Source organism: Salmo salar, chromosome ssa14 (genome assembly GCF_905237065.1).
Source record: "Salmo salar chromosome ssa14, Ssal_v3.1, whole genome shotgun sequence".
Classification (NCBI taxonomy): Eukaryota; Metazoa; Chordata; class Actinopteri; order Salmoniformes; family Salmonidae; genus Salmo; species Salmo salar.
The window spans coordinates 22,565,342-22,582,111 of record NC_059455.1 but is presented as its reverse complement, the minus strand read 5'-3'; the positions used below and the strand labels follow the sequence as shown (position 1 = coordinate 22,582,111).

The following is a 16,770-nucleotide window of genomic DNA, read 5'->3' as shown; positions in this document are numbered from 1 at the left end:
ACTGTTCAGTGGCTGTGGTGGGGCACTAGACTGACTATTCATAAAAGTGCCTGAAAAATACAGTTGAGGATGGACAGTGCACACAACTCGACGTCGACGGTGAAGAGTGACTGCCTGGATAGAGAGGTTTCCTTTCTTTACTAATCTGTGTAGTAGGGGCAGGCTTAGTGATGTCAGTCTGAGAGTAATAGATAAAACGTTTCAGCGCGTTGGTTTGATCTTCTGAATAGGCTATGGAGGAAAGCGAGACTGGCGGTTCATCAGTGCAGAAAATATATCCACAATTTCAAAAGGGCATACAAGAGGACTTTACGCGCGCTTGAAGGTGATTTAATGAACCATTTTTTAACAGGACCAGCAGAGCATTTAGTCTGATTCCCATTGACTTGCTTCTTGTCTCATATCTTGCTGTTACTTTTTAACTAAATGCAGGGAAAGGAAATAGCAAATAAATAACAATAGTTGATGGTTAGGTTACTTATATTTCTGCCATTGTGTAGCCTATGACTGCATTTAAGGTTTATCTTTCGATAAAGCTTACCTTTACGTTATGTGACTTCATAGTATAGTCCTTGAATGAGAAATATTGGCTTAAAAACCTCAGCCAGCTTGTTCATTGTTTTGGTCACCCCTGCATCCTTCTCACAGGGTGAATTTTAAGTTAACAACAACGGACACTATCGAAAATAGCGCACAAGGAGGAGATTGGTGGCAAGACATGAACTAACCTTTATTTTTGCGCGGAATGGATGAAAACATTGAAAGCATCACGTGAATGATCCTATATTTAAAATAATAAAAAGAGAAATCCAACCAGGGACAATAGTCTTCCAACTGAATTCTATGGACAAGCAGATCGACTGAAAGTAACCATATTTCACAATTTCATTCCAAATTCAAAATTGATGCTGCAAAATACAGTAACCTAATGACAATACTTTCATCCTATTCAAACAGGCAGTGTTATGGTAGGTTGCTCTGACCGTCACTTTCCCTAAAAAAGTGTCAGGTTCACAGTGCAGCAGGTTTTAAAGGCGAGTTGATGTGATGCGCGCAGTGGAGGCTAGATGAGAGGCAAGTTGTAGTTTTGTTTAGACCGGCGAAATAGCCAGAAGCTTTTATAAACTAAATATACATTGAACCTCCATATGCAACATCCTGAAGATTTTGCACTCAGTCAATGTAACATACTGCTACAGTTTTCTCTTTGAGTGCACTGACAAGCTTCTATTTAGCCACTTTTGAAGTCTGGAAGGAAAACTGCTATCTTGATGAAAGTATGCATGGCACACCTGCCTTGTAAACACATGTGAATTAAATTGATGAATGCATAACTGGCATTGACTGCATTGCACTAAATAGACCAGTCCAAACAAAAATAGGCAATTGCTTTTGCAAAAAATAGGATACCTGTTAAAAAAATTGAATCCTTGGATTTATTATAGTACTATTAGTTGAGAAATAGACAGTTACCCACTTATCACTAGTTTATGTAATGGGGAATAGGGGGTTTAATCACATCTGATCTTGCTGCTGTATTCAACTTTATATCGAAGAAGACAGGGTTCCAGAACTGAAAACATTCCAAAACAACAATTCCAAATCTAAACTCCAAAATGTTGTTTGTTAGACTACTGGCTGTTGTCCTCATAATGATCAACACATGGCTGCTAAACTCTGCTCAATCAGATCATATCCAAAGATACAAACGCTCAATGGCTCAGAGAGCTGACAGTGAACTGGCTCACTTAGCAAGTGAACAGTGCAGGTCCACCAGACAACCGAGACAAGCAGCATACTCAGCATTAGTTCCACATCTCCCTCCAGTGGCTCACCCAAGGAGATACACCACAAGGCAAAGTGGTCTCTATCATATAACTCATCTTGAGGAGTCCTCCTGTTCAGGTGGGTGCAATTCGGATGCTAATTCTAACCCGGGACTGGATAGTGCCTCTCATTGGGGCAAAGGTGAGAAGAAGGTTAGTCGGGGAAACTCAGAGGCAATGATATCCAAAGACAAGGAGGAGAGACATGTTAAGATTATAGGGATGGTCATTTCTCCTCACCCCAACTTCCGCAGAAAGCCTCCCAGTCGGGCTGATGTGACAGTGGACTCAAGCAGTGACAATGACAAACCAGAGGTTGATGGTGGGCATTCTGAGGGCCCACACAAGCAGCTGCTGCTCAAGAAGCAGCAGAGCGTTCTGACTGGAAGGGTCCGCCGTACCCTTACAGTCTCACATGGTGAAGACAGTTGGGCAGCTTTCCCTGAGAGCATATTAAAGTCCCGCGGGATATTCTCTACATTTCGGCAGCACAGTGACTATTCTGCTGAGATTGAGGACTACCCTGGGGAGCAGGAGGGACCACCTAGCCGCGCCAGCACGTTGTGGGGTGCCCAGATTCCAGACGTCCCCCCTAAGTGGATGTCTGCTTTGTACTTTAGTGGACAGAAGGAACAACTGAGGGTCAATCCAGCAGCTGGCATTGAGCTTCCTCGGGCTAAGTTCAGTGTTGAACTGTGGGTCAACCCAGAGGGTGGGCAGACTAACCCAGCCATCATAGCAGGTGAGTGGAATTCCAAAACCTCTCTCTCCCTATCATTGTTTAAGTGTTAAAAGTGTTAAAAATATCAAATTCAGTATATAGACCACAAATGGCATGGTTGGGCAAATGAGAGAAATTGGGAAATCAGCCATTATGAGATGCAAATGGCTTAAGGTGTGGAATGTTACAGACACAAATGGCCACCACCTGCAGGCTTGTTGTTTTGACGTTGTTTTGAGGTTTAATGCTCTCAATGCTCTCGGCTACCGAGCAAATAGATTCATAGCCACATGTGACGATAACTTCAATGAATAAATGTAAAGTTGTCCCAATCATTTGATTTATATGAAAAATTAATTCCTAGGTATTTTTGACAAGCATTGAAGTTTTGTAATTTCCTCTGCTGACTGTAGGTGGGATAAATCAAAGATGTTTAGTCTTGGTGTTCACGAAAAGTGACAAACTTCAAGCAGTAGGAGTAAAGTGAAGTGCAAGGTTATGTGGAGGTTCAATACCAGTGGTGTATAGTACTTAAGTAAAAATGATTTAAAGTACTAAAGTCGTTTTTTGTGTATTTGTAATTTACTGTAACATTTATATTTTTGACAACTTTAACTTTTCCTCCACTACATTCCTAAAGCAAATAATGTACTTTTTACTCCATACCCAAAAGTACTCATTACATTTCCAATTCATTCACTTATCAAGAGTACATCCCTGATCATCCCTAGTGCCTCTGATCAGGTTGTCTCACTTAATACAAATGCTTAGTTTGAAAATTATGTCTGAGTGCTGGAGTGTGCCCCTGGCTAGCGATAAATTAAAACAACAAGAAAATCATGCCATTTGGTTTGCTTAATAAAAGGAATTTAACATAATTTATACTTTTACTTTTGATGCTTAAGTATATTTTAACAATTACATTTACTTTTGATACTTAAGTATATTTAAAACCAAATACTTTTATACTTTTACTCAAGCAGTATTTTAATGGGTGACTTTTACTTGATTCATTTTCTAGGTATTTTTACTTTTGAAGTCCAGGATCCAGTTGCAGAGGGAGGTGTTTAGTCCCAGGGTCCTTAGCTTATTGATGAGCTTTGAGGGTACTATGGTGTTGAACGCTGAGCTGTAGTCAATGAATAGCATTCTCACATAGGTGTTCCTTTTGTCCAGGTGGGAAAGGGCAGTGTGGAGTGCAATAGAGATTGCATCATCTGTGGATCTGTTGGGGAGGTATGCAAATTGGAGTGGGTCTTGGGTTTCTGGGATGATGGTGTTGATATGAGCCATGACCAGCCTTTCAAAGCACTTCATGGCTACAGACGTGAGTGCTACGGGTCTGTAGTCATTTAGGCAGGTTACCTTAGTGTTCTTGGGCACAGGGACTATGGTGGTCTGCTTAAAACATTTTGGTATTACAGACTCGGACCGGGAGAGGTTGAAGATGTCAGTGAAGGCACTTTCCAGTTGGTCAGCGCATGCTCGCAGTACACGTCCTGGTAATCCGTCTGGCCCTGGGGCCTTGTGAATGTTGACCTGTTTAAAGGTCTTACTACGGAGAGCGTTATCACACAGTCTTCTGGAACAGCTGGTGCTCTCATGCATGATTCAGTGTTATTTCCCTCGAAGCGAGCATAGAAGAAGTTTAGCTCGTCTGGTAGGCTCTTGTCACTGGGCAGCTCTTGGCTGTGCTTCCCTTTGTAGTATAATCGTTTGCAAGCCCTGCCACATCTGACAAGCGTCAGAGCCGGTGTAGTACGATTCTTAGTCCTGTATTGACGCTTTGCCTATTTTATGGTTCGTCGGAGGGCATAGCGGGATTTCTTATAAGCTCCCGCTCCTTGAAAGTGACAGCTCTAACCTTTAGCTCAGTGTGGATGCTGCCTGTAATCCATGGCTTCTGGTTGGGGTATGTACGTACGGTCACTGTGGGGACGACGTCATCGATGCACTTATTGATGAAGCCAATGACTGATGTGGTGTACTACTCAATGCCATCGGAGGAATCCCAGAACATATTCCTGTCTGTGCTTAGCATCTCCTTCCTCTGACCACTTTGTTATTGATCTAGTCACTGGTGCTTCCTGCTTTAATTTTTGTTTGTAAGCAGGAATCAGGAGGATAGAATTATGGTCAGATTTGCTAAATGGAGGGCGAGGGAGGGCTTTGTATGCATCTCTGTTTGTGGAGTATAGGTGGTCCAGAGTTATTTTTCCTCTGGTTGCACATTCAGCCTGCTGATAGAAATTTGTTAAAACGGATTTAAGTTTCCCTGCATTAAAGTCCCCTGCTACTAGGAGCGCCGCCTCTGGGTGAGCGTTTTCTTGTTTGCTTATGGCAGAATACAGCTCATTCAATGCTGTCTTAGTGCCAGCCTCTGACTGTGGTGGTATGTAAACAGCTACAAAGAATACAGATGAAAACTCTCTCGGTAGGTAGTGTGTTCTACAGCTCATAACAAGATACTCTACCTCAGGTGAGCAATAGCTCGAGACTTCCTTAGATATCGTGCACCAGCTGTTGTTTACAAAAATACACAGACCGCCACCCCTTGTCTTACCAGACGCCACTGTTCTCAAGTATGACAATTGGGTACTTTTCCCACCACTGTATAGATCAAATTGTTATTGACAGTGTAGCCCTAGTCTCCTCGTATCCTGCAGGCAATATACCTACACTAGTCTAATGCTGCATTCATAACCAAGTGAGAAGATGGTAATTACCAGTTGTGAAGTCATAAATACCATTTGGATGCATTCATGTGCTAATGGCCCACAAGCTGCATCCACCATAAATTAAAAGTACAGCTATCATGCTTGTTAACCAATTATATTGTTCAGAAGCCATATTAATTGATTGCTTTTTATAAATTATGTTTTTTTGATTACACTTGACAGCTGAAAATGCATTTGGGAGAAGTCGGAGCTCAGGTTTTCCCAGGGTTTCCCACTAGAAATGACGAGTTGGAGGGGTATTCAAGTGGATTTTTCCCAGTCTTATGTGGTTAATACCACCGTCCCACTTGGTTATGAATGCAGCATAACAGCAGGATAAGGCTAAGGTTTGAAGGAAATATGATATAGGCAATATGAATTCATTATTTCACTGTAAATGAATGTAGAGAATCAAAGAAATCACAATTTTATTTTGATTGAAATAACAGAAGTTGGATGTCAGAATTGGGATGCCATTTATTGAATGATGTAGAAAATAGCCAGGAGCAATGATTGAACCAGGACCTTACACATGTAAAACTAACATGTTAGTGAAGGGGGTTAGGCAACCACAAGTCCACAAGAGGCACAATGCCTGCAGGTTTTCATCCTTTTCTTTTAATCAGGACTGTAGGAAGCAGGTAGGTAGATTCCCTGACCAATGACATCAATTGCTCAATTAAGGCTAATTTCCAATTGAGCCAGCAGCATATGAGGCGTTTGCTGTGAATGCGGTCTCTGCAAATGCGGGAACATTGCCTTTAAAAGTTGCATAGCCAACAAAGCACGATCGGATTGAGTCCCGGCCTAAGAATCATAAAGAATAGAACAGCCCTTACCAACCCATCTATGCCATTGCAATTCTGAAAATATCCACACTTAGCCACAACAGGTGTGAATATAGTTGTGTTTAGTCGGGCTGTAAATAGCTACAGTGAGGGAAAAATGTATTTGATCCCCTGCTGATTTGTACGTTTGCTCACTAACAAAGAAATGATCAGTCTATAATTTTAATGGTAGGTTTATTTGAACAGTGAGAGACAGAATAACAACAAAAAAATCCAGAAAACACATGTCAAAAATGTCATAAAATGATTTGTATTTTAATGAGGGAAATAAGTATTTGACCCCCTCTCAATCAGAAAGATTTCTGGCTCCCAGGTGTCTTTTATACAGGTAACGAGCTGAGATTAGGAGCACACTCTTAAAGGGAGTGCTCCTAATCTCAGTTTGTTACCTGTATAAAAGACACCTGTCCACAGAAGCAATCAATCAATCAGATTCCAAACTCTCCACCATGGCCAAGACCAAAGAGCTCTCCAAGGATGTCAGGGACAAGATTGTAGACCTACACAAGGCTGGAATGGGCTACAAGACCATCGCCAAGCAGCTTGGTGAGAAGGTGACAAGAATTGGTGCGGTTATTCGCAAAGAAACACAAAAGAACGATCAATCTCCCTCGGCCTGGGGCTCCGTGCAAGATCTCACCTCGTGGAGTTGCAATGATCATGAGAACGGTGAGGAATCAGCCCAGAACTACCCCCTGCTCAAGAAAGCACATATACATGCCCGTCTGAAGTTTGCCAATGAACATCTGAATGATTCAGAGGACAACTGGTGAAAGTGTTGTGGTCAGATGAGACCAAAATGGAGCTCTTTGGCATCAACTCAACTCGCCGTGTTTGGAGGAGGAGGAATGCTGCCTATGACCCCAAGAACACCATCGCCACCGTCAAACATGGAGGTGGAAACATTATGCTTTGGAGGTGTTTTTCTGCTAAGGGGACAGGACAACTTCACCGCATCAAAGGGACGATGGACGGGGCCATGTACCGTCAATCTTGGGTGAGAACCTCCTTCCCTCAGCCAGGGCATTGAAAATGGGTCGTGGATGGGTATTCCAGCATGACAATGACCCAAAACACACGGCCAAGGCAACAAAGGAGTGGCTCAAGAATAAGCACATTATGGTCCTGGAGTGGCCTAGCAAATCTCCAGACCTTAATCCCATAGTAAATCTGTGGAGTGAGCTGCAGGTTCGAGTTGCCAAACATCAGCCTCGAAACCTTAATGACTTGGAGAAGATCTGTAAAGAGGAGTGGGACAAAATCCCTCCTGAGATGTGTGCAAACCTGGTGGCCAACTACAAGAAACGTCTGACCTCTGTGATTGCCAACAAAGGTTTTGCCACCAAGTACTAAGTCATGTTTTGCAGAGGGGTCAAATACTTATTTCCCTCATTAAAATGCAAATCAATTTCTAACATTTTTGACATGCGTTTTTCTGGATTCTTTTGTTATTCTGTCTCTCACTGTTCAAATAAACCTACCGTTAAAATTATAGACTGATCATGTCTTTGTCAGTGGGCAAACATACAAAATCAGCAGGGGATCAAATACTTTTTTCCCTCACTGTAAGTACTGTAGGTACACATCTTTTCAGAAGAGCTCATGCTTCCACCTCCTTTCTGTTGACCCTCTTTTCATTTTTCTTTTCTATTTGTTTTCCTCTTCACATTTCACTTATATTAATCATGGTCTATAACCTTTAAGCTTTAGCCTAAATCTTTAGTGAACCCTATTTGACAATTTGTTTATTCCACATTTCTATAATCACATTTGTTTTTCTATAAACATTTCTATATAAATGTACCATAGTATTTTACCAGATAAGCACATGACAGACTCGTTTTATTCTCTACTATTATAAATCCGTCCCTCGATTGTTGCCAGATTATAGTATCAAGACTTTTACTTGGCAGAGATGCTGTGTTCTAACCACTACTTTGAGTGAATTAAATTTTAACCATGAAATTGGCCCATCCTCCTAAGGGATATTTTGTTAAAATTTCCCAGATTTTTTTTCAATGTCCAAAACATTTCTGAGTTTTTGTGTGTACAGTGTGTATGGAATGAGGGTGAAGGGGTTCCCTGACCTTTAGCTGTCCCAGCATAGAACATCTGGAAGCCAGATGTGATTTTCTCTTTCTGAGAAACAGCTGGGAATCAGTGCCTTCGTTTAGGGAAATACCTTCAACCCCACAACTCTCTGGGTAGTCTGGCTTTAATTACATTGAAAGAGGATGCTCAATGTTTGTCTTTTTGTAAAATAATATTTGTATTCCTTTTGTGCAGGAGTTTTTGACAACTGCTCCCACTCCTTAAGTGAGAAAGGATGGTCCATAGGTATTCGCACAGTAAAGCCCGGTGGAAGAAAAGATGCCAGATTCTTTTTTACACTCCGTACAGACCGAGCTCCCAAAGCTACGACTATCTATGGGCATCAGCGCTACCACCCTAACTCCTGGACTCACCTGATGGCCAGCTACAATGGCCACAAGATGAAACTCTACATAGATGGTGCCAAGGTTGGGGAGAGCAGTTTGCAGTCTGGTAACCTCTACAGCCCATTCATGGAGACCTGTCGAACACTTCTTTTAGGTGGGGACCAGTCAGACCTTGGGCACAACTTCCGAGGGTACATCGGAGGCATTGTGTTATGGGTGCTCCCTCGCACTCACGAGGACCTCCTTAAAGGGCCTTCACGGATTGATAAGAGGGAACCAAACCTCGCTCTCTGGGCGGACTTCTCCAAGGTAGAGCAACAGTGGAGTCCTCATAAGGAGGGCTACCACCCATCCATAGTCATCATCCCTATCCCTGAGCAGGAGCATGTGTCCCCCTTTCTGCCCCCTCCCTGTGGATTAACAACCTGTGACAACACAGACATCATCCTCGGCTACAATAACCACTGGCAGCTGCGCACAGAGAAAAGGATCCGCTACCGCATTGTCAACATCTGTAACGACGACGGAAGTCATCCCACTGTCTCTCAGGCCCAGATCCAGATGCAGCACCAGGCACTTGTCGAAGCCTTCCGGTCCTACAACATCAGCTTGGAGCTGAGCACGCATAATGTCCAGAACACATCTGTACGCCAGCGCTTCATCCTCAGCAACTGCCGGATCAGTAAGATTGGTAACAGGCACTGTGACGCGGAGTGTGACCACCCACTGACGGGCCACGATGGTGGGGACTGTCTGCGTCTGGGGCCCTGCTACAACTGGAAGAGGAGGGACGGGGTCTGCAACACAGAGTGCAACAGCATCCACTACGACTACGATGATGGAGACTGTTGTGATCCTGAGGTCACGGATGTCCTGAAGACATGCTTCGATCCAGAGTCCCCAGATAGGTGAGACATTTTCTTTCAATTAGTTTTTGTCAGGGATCCTTAATCCTGCTCCAAGAGAGCCACAGCAGTACTGCAGGTGTTTGTCCCAACAGAAACACAGATTCCTCTTATCAAGGTGTAGAAGATCAGTTTAATGCTTGAAAATGTATATACAGTTGCTGCTTTGGGAAATTGTCCCAATCGTCTGAACGTATGAATTAGTCACAAACAATACCTTTATGCATATTGTGGCCCAGAGCCATCTTCTATCTAATTTCGAATTCAATTAATGGGTTTATAATGGTGTTCTTTACTAGTTCTGACAAAGAAAAAAGTGCTGGGTCTCTCATCCTTAGCCTCCCTTAGCTACTGCAACCAGAAAAGTGGTGCTGCCTGCCCCTGTATTTATTGGACTTTGTGGATGTTGTGAGTTTAACGATAATGACAGTAATGATATTGAGGCTCTACGGAGGCTTTGGGAGCTTAACGCCTAATTAGCGATGTCTTGATTTACTAAAGAGGCCTTAAGTGTCTGTCTTCAGGGTACTTTGTTTTGTTAGGGTATGTGTATTAGACAACATGTGAGGCACACACATTGAAACTCTGGAACAGTTTCTGATAGCATGTGAAACTGTGAATTGAGAGAGAAGCCAAAGTATACACTTATTATTGCTAAACAACGAAACCAGAAGTCTCTTCCGCTCCGTTCTATTCTTTTTGACAGGCAGGCTTATTTGGGTTTCAAACAAAATGCATGATGTCTTGCCATAATGTCGTTCTTCGTTAATTGTGCACAGCATGTAGGTAGAAATTCTTAACCTGCGATTGTTGTCTGATTCATTTCACAGATGTGATACAAATCAATAGACTATCTAATATACAGTATACTGTGCATGTTTGAGCTTCCGATGCATTGCATAGGATTATAGACTGCTTAAAATGTGTTACAATTTCCTGAAGAATCAATTTCTTGTAGATTATATAGTCTATCGTCATGGTTTTTTGTAATATAAACTTAAAAGTTATTTTCAGGATCAAATGTACTGGTGATACGTTCCCAAACTTATAGCTGGTGATTATGGTAATGTAAATGCTATTGATAAGATAATTAAACATTTTAATTTGAAGCAATATTGCAATGAGTTTGGGGTACCTGTCCAACAGAACCAGTGACTTTCTCTTCACAAGGCGGCATACTGTATTAGTAGTTTCCTTTTTGGTAGTTGTGTGTCTTTTAGGTAGGGAGTTTTCAGACAGAGTTCACAAACTGTTCAAATTCATTCCCGCAGAGATTAATTGGGCACTAACAATACATTTGGAGTATAATCAGTCAATGTGTGTCACGCCCTGACCTGAGAGAGACGTTTTATTACTCTATTTTGTTAGGTCAGGGTGTGGGGTGGGCATTCTATGGGTTGTATTTCTTTGTTTTGGCTGAGTATGGTTTCCAATCAGAGGCAGCTGTCTATTGTTGTCTCTGATTGGGAATCATACTTAGGGAGCCCTTTTTCCCTCCTTCAGTGTTGGATCTTGTTTTTGTACAGCTCAGTAAGCCTGCAGAACGTGATGTTCTTGGTCCGTTGGTGATTATGTTGATTTAGTGTTCTGAGTTATAATAAATACTGAACATGAGTGCTTACCACGCTGCACCTTGGTCTCCTTTTGATGACGATTGTCACAATGTGTTGTTTTGCACAGAGAGGGAGGGCTGGTATTTGTACTTTAAAGAGCAACAACCTCAGCTAAAAAGCTAGGCCCCGAGACGGATATAAAAGTAAGTGTCGGGAAGGCATGAGTGTAGAACTGACTTCTGATTTATAGCTTGCAATGATGTAATCTCTCTCAATTACTTGCCGAAGTTTTTCCTACCTCTTACCATTCACTTAAACTGTATGAATTGTGAATCCACCATAGATGCAAATGTTTAATAAAACGTGGCTTTCTGGAATATCTGCATTGTAGCCTAGGTCTTTAAAAGGTCCTGACCTGAGCTGGTTGGAAGAGTGCAATCCCTGGACTGCAATCCAGAGTTTTAGGAGAATTAGTGCAGGGATGACATTTTGATGGCATTTGTAGAGAGTACAATTTTATGTTTGGGTCTGGGATTTTGGTATTTTCCTGTCTGAGTTATTGTCCAGGTATCTGCAGCTGGGCAATAGAACTCAATCCCTAGCCAATTGCTGTCACTACACAAATTTGTTGTTCAAGCAGACAGAGAGACAGCCATGAGGAATGGCCAGGTACATGAAGATTTTGGCCACACATGACAGAGAAAGGAAAAATGAGGAGGACATTTTAGCCGTTAATGCTAGGATATTCCCCTGCCACTGACGGGATCCAGAATTGGTGGTTTGAATCCGTTTGCAAGGCAAACTAGGTGGGTCTCAAAAATCCCTTTTTCTCCAACAATGAAAGGACGTTGAGAAAAAGTTACATGGCCTTTGAGTACAGTTCTACAGTCCCAGTTCAGATTTTAAACATAATTCTATCAAATTTGTGCAGTATAATAATTTTTTAGAAAGTAGGCCTGTATTATGTAATATAATACTCCCTTTCCAGATGTATTTTTTGAAGTGCCAGTGTTGCAAGTTTGTCTATGAATATTAGAGTTCTCAACTGACTGAATTGTGTCCATAGCTATATTGAATGGGTTCTACCAACCAAAATATTGCTTCATAATGTAGAATTCAAAATGAACAACCAATACTTTATTATTAAAAATGATCAATCCATTGTTTATATTTAATATGTTACATGTATTATGAAACTCATTTGACCTAATGCTGAATTGGAGCACTCAAGCAGATTGACACAGCGTTTGCTTGTTTAATGAAACCTGGATGTAAGGCAAACTACGCTTGGTCAGTTCTTGGGTGGAACACATCCAAGAAACAGTAGGTGGTTCAACTAATGGGCTAGACCCTTTGGCAGGTTTCAAAAGAGCATTAACACTCATACCTTTTCAAACGAATGGGCCAGTGATAAGTGGAAAGGCTTTCCAGCTATAAAAGCAAAAGAGAAAAATGACATGTGACATAATCTAGCGTTAAAAAAATACGTTCACTTCACACATCAAAGCAGTTCTATGGCAATTTATCACAGTTGGGAGTGGGGGGAAGTGGAAGGTAGTGGTTTCATGTAGCTACCCGAACCAATTCAAACAATGTTGTTTTGGAAGTAGTAGAATTGGATGTAGAAGGAGAGAAGTGGAAATGAACTCCCAGATGAGCTACTTTCTCATCAGGAGCTCCTCTGACTAGACTACTTGACTTGAATGTTACCAAACAAATTATTGTACTGTCTACTTTCTCCTTTGAGTACCACAACATACTGTAGGACTTTTTCATTTCGATGTCATGGGATCCGATCTACAGTCATGTCCATAACTATTGGCACCCTTGATAAAGATGAGCAAAAAAACACTATAAAATAAATACAAATAATGAGCTATTTTGTATGCTCAAAAACATTTAATATATTTAGTTAAAAAATGTGTCAAACAAATCTAAAAAACATTGGCAGCCCTGTACTTCAGCACACTCCACATGCGAGGATAACGACACTGAGCCTTTTTCTAAAATAAATTATATTTGAGAACACATTGGGAGGGATCTTAGACTATTCCTTCATACAGAATCTTTCCAGATCCTTGATATCCTTTGTCTGCGATTAAGGACTGCCCAATTCAACTCAAATCACAGGTTTTCAATAGGATTCAAGTCCAGAGACTGAGATGGCCATTGCAAAATGTCAATTAACCATTACTTTGTGGATTTTGATGTGCTTGGGTTTATTGTCTTACTGGAAGAGCCACTTGCGGCCAAGTTTCAGCCTCCTGTCAGAGGCAACCAGTTTTTTGGCTAAAATGTCCTGTTACTTTCCTGGTTAAGTTCATGATGCTGTCGACTTTAACAAGGGCCATAGGACCAGCACATAGGATCTTTGATAATAAGAGACTATTTTGCTTCCAGTGGTCCTTGGGGCCCTTGTTAAGGTCAACGGCATCATAAACATTTTAGCCAAAAACGTGTTGCTTCTGCCAGGAGGCTGAAACTTGGCCGCAAATGGGTCTTTCAGCAATACGATAACCCGAAGCACATCAAAATCTACAACGAAATTGTTAATTGGCCACAAAATCAACATTTTGCAATGGCTATCTCAGTCTCCGGACTTGAACCACATTGAAAACCTGGGGTTAATACGGGTGCCAATATTTTTTACCCTTATCTTTTGAGATTTTTTAAAATTACTTGTTAAACAAAATATCTTTCTCAGAGCAATTGTGTTAGTATAACATAATAATTCCCACCAAAATGTAGCATATAATATAGCTAATATTTGTTTTATTTATTTCATACAGTATTTTTTGCTAACCTTTATCATGGGTGCCAATAATTATGGACCTGACTGTGTGTGTGTATCTGGGAGTTCATTGATTCTACACCTGTGTTGTCTGATGTTTTCACAGGGTATTTGAAACTGTATACCATTGCTATTTACTGTAGGATTGTGTGAACAAACTGTCCAATTGGCCTAGACTAAAAGCAGGGAATGCAAGAAAAATGTATACTAATGACATATACTTCTTCTCTTTTCTGCAGAGCCTATATGAGTGTGAAGGAACTGAAAGAGTTGTTACACCTGAGCAGCACAGACACCCTCAATGTTTTCTTTGCCAACAACTCAGCCCGTGAAGAGTTAGCAGGGGCTGCAACCTGGCCATGGGCAAAGGAGGCCCTCAACCATCAGGGTAAGCTACTGCTATACCCCTTCCTTCTGTCTTTACCTGTATCAAACACAAAAGACATTGAGCTACAAAATGATATGCATGCTATAACATGCCAAACTGGATTACATTGACTTCTATTAGGTTAGAAAGTACACAAAGTTACACAAAGTAAAATGCAGAAGAGAAGGTAGGCATTGTCTTCAGATTCTCTCTCTCCATCCTTCATTCTCCCCATCACTCTCCTCATCTCTTGCCCTCCACTCTTTGTATTAGCTGTAACAAGATGAATTAGCCTTAATCCTGGGTAGAAAACACTTGCAGCACGCATAGATTTCCTGGCAGATTGCCTCCTAATCATTAGGACTTTCCACTGTGAAGACAACCCCAACAACAACCAAACAAAAACAAGAAAAGCCAGGGTAATGCCCTGTTGCAATTCATACATCTCTTTCAGCCCATTTGACTGTTTTCATTGTTACTGTTTTCAATCGCTCGTAAAAGCTAAGAGTTTTCTCCTGACATCTAGTTATTTAATAAATCCCAACTTTACCTGAAGTGGGAATGTATTACTCTAATTGGTTTGGACTGGTATTATTTTGTCTGTGTATTGCTAATGGAATTGTTCTACCCCAATAAGAAACACTGTGTTACAGTCAAGTTGCTTCTTGTAAATTATCCTTAAATATCTTATATCCTCTTCTGTGTATTCTCTTCCATCTACCGAAGAGCTGTAAATCACTCAGTAAGAGTGCTTGGCCGGGGAGTGAAACCCCTTTAAAGTATTATTCTCCGTTCAATCAGGTTTGTTGTTTTGCTCCCTCTGGGTTGTGTCTTACCTCCTGGCACATTCATTATGGGCCCTGGGGATAGCGTTCGGTGCATTCCAGCACAGATGTCCTTTCTTCTTCCTCAGGGTTGAACTGCATCAACAAGCCAGTCAATGTTTTGGCCTGGGCTTTCTCTGATACAGTATGTCCCTGATGGACCACCGTCTTGCAGGTTTCCATCCCCTCTTTGAACCCCACAGCTCCCTGAAGTGAGGATATTTCACTCAAAGCCACATCTTTCACTATGATGACAGTAAGTGGTTGAATGATACAGGGAAAGATGCAGTGGTGCCACGACTGTAAGAGAGAAGAGAAACTTTATAGTGTCAATTGTGTAGTTACTTTTCCCAGTCTTATTTTGTAATTAACGGTTAAGCTTGTATATCAGACCTGATGATTTATGTCTGAGGACAAACCATGAGAACCTTTTTAGTGAGTCCAATCAGGACTTAGTCAGGAAGTCTTCGTCTGACAAGCAGGTCCTCTCCCAATTTACTCCCAATTGCACCAGAATATATTATCCACCGAATTGAATGTTGAAGCAAAGCCCTGCATACATTTGTCATTGTTTACAGGCTAAATGTGCTATTAAAGTGAAGTTGTCTCAACAGGCACAGCAGTGGTCCTCACAAATTGAATAGTGTTTCTAATTAGAAAACAAATAGCATTTTTATTCTATTCCAGTTCTTAAAGTTTATAACGGGCAATAACCTCTGCTTCCATATTCCATAAATTACATCATAAGAAATTATGCAAATTATTTCCAGGATAGCACTATACTTGTTTCTTACATGCTGAGTTTAAAACTGCTGAAGGTTTGCCTCGTCTTTAAGTGGTTATAAATGTCACATCGTTTAGGGTTTTTATGACATTAGTTGGTTCTAAAACCAAATGTTAACATGCTATTACTCAGAGGGCTTGTCAGACAAAATGGGTTCGACTGTTTGTCTGAGATGGCAAGCTTGACTAATTAGTCAATAAACACACCAAAAAAACATTGAAAGAAGTTGACATAGAGATTGTGTCTGATTCATCTTTTCCCCCCAAAAAACATGTCCCACTGTGATCATGGAGTAGATCCATCACCTGGGATGGAAGTTATTTACGGGCTCTAGGAGTATTTGAGAAGCAACAAAGGCAGACTATTTCAGCAATCTCACCACCTGTTGAGTTCTGTTCGATAACTATATCATCCTATCCACAGGTGGAATGGTGATGAATCCATCCTACTTTGGCACCATCGGACACAATAACACAATGATCCATGAGATGGGCCATATCTTTGGACTGTACCATGTCTTCAAGGGGGTCAGTGAGCGGGAGTCCTGTGATGACCCGTGTCGGGAGACCACTCCCTCCATGGAGACAGGAGACCTATGTGCAGACACGGCCCCTACACCCAAGTCTAAGGCCTGCCACGACCCTGGTCATGTCAATGACACCTGTGGGATAACGCTCTACCAGGACACACCGTACAACAACTACATGAGTTACACAGGTAGGTCTACTGTAACCTCTCTGCAATGCAGTCAGCATCAGCTAGGCTGTGTCCCAAATGGCACTCTATTCCCTTCATAGAACACTACTTCTGACCAGATCACTATGGGCCCTGGTCAAACGTAGTGCACTGTATAGGGAATAGGGTGCCATTTGGGGGCGCATACCTACAATTAGGCAGTGGTGCCATACTCCTACTTCAAGACCACAAATGTATACTGCAGGGGTAGGCAACTAGCCACAGGATGATTTTTTGGGGGAAATAATTTGTACACTGCAA

The 16,770-nt window shown here is 41.6% G+C and overlaps 1 protein-coding gene across 2 annotated transcripts in view; it reads left to right on the top strand.

Annotated features, from left to right (window-relative positions):
• Positions 1-16,770, top strand: part of LOC106569072 (pappalysin-2) — a 70,960-nt gene continuing 54,190 nt past the window's right edge. Inside the window, exons 1-4 of one of the 2 annotated variants that reach the window (XM_014140038.2) lie at positions 1-2,568; positions 8,399-9,458; positions 14,039-14,187; positions 16,198-16,491. In XM_014140038.2, the coding sequence (XP_013995513.2) occupies positions 1,617-2,568; positions 8,399-9,458; positions 14,039-14,187; positions 16,198-16,491 (2,455 nt within the window). In that variant the 5' untranslated portion in view covers positions 1-1,616. The remainder of the gene's footprint in view (positions 2,569-8,398; positions 9,459-14,038; positions 14,188-16,197; positions 16,492-16,770) is intronic. The other variant, XM_014140037.2, reaches the window with a different exon arrangement.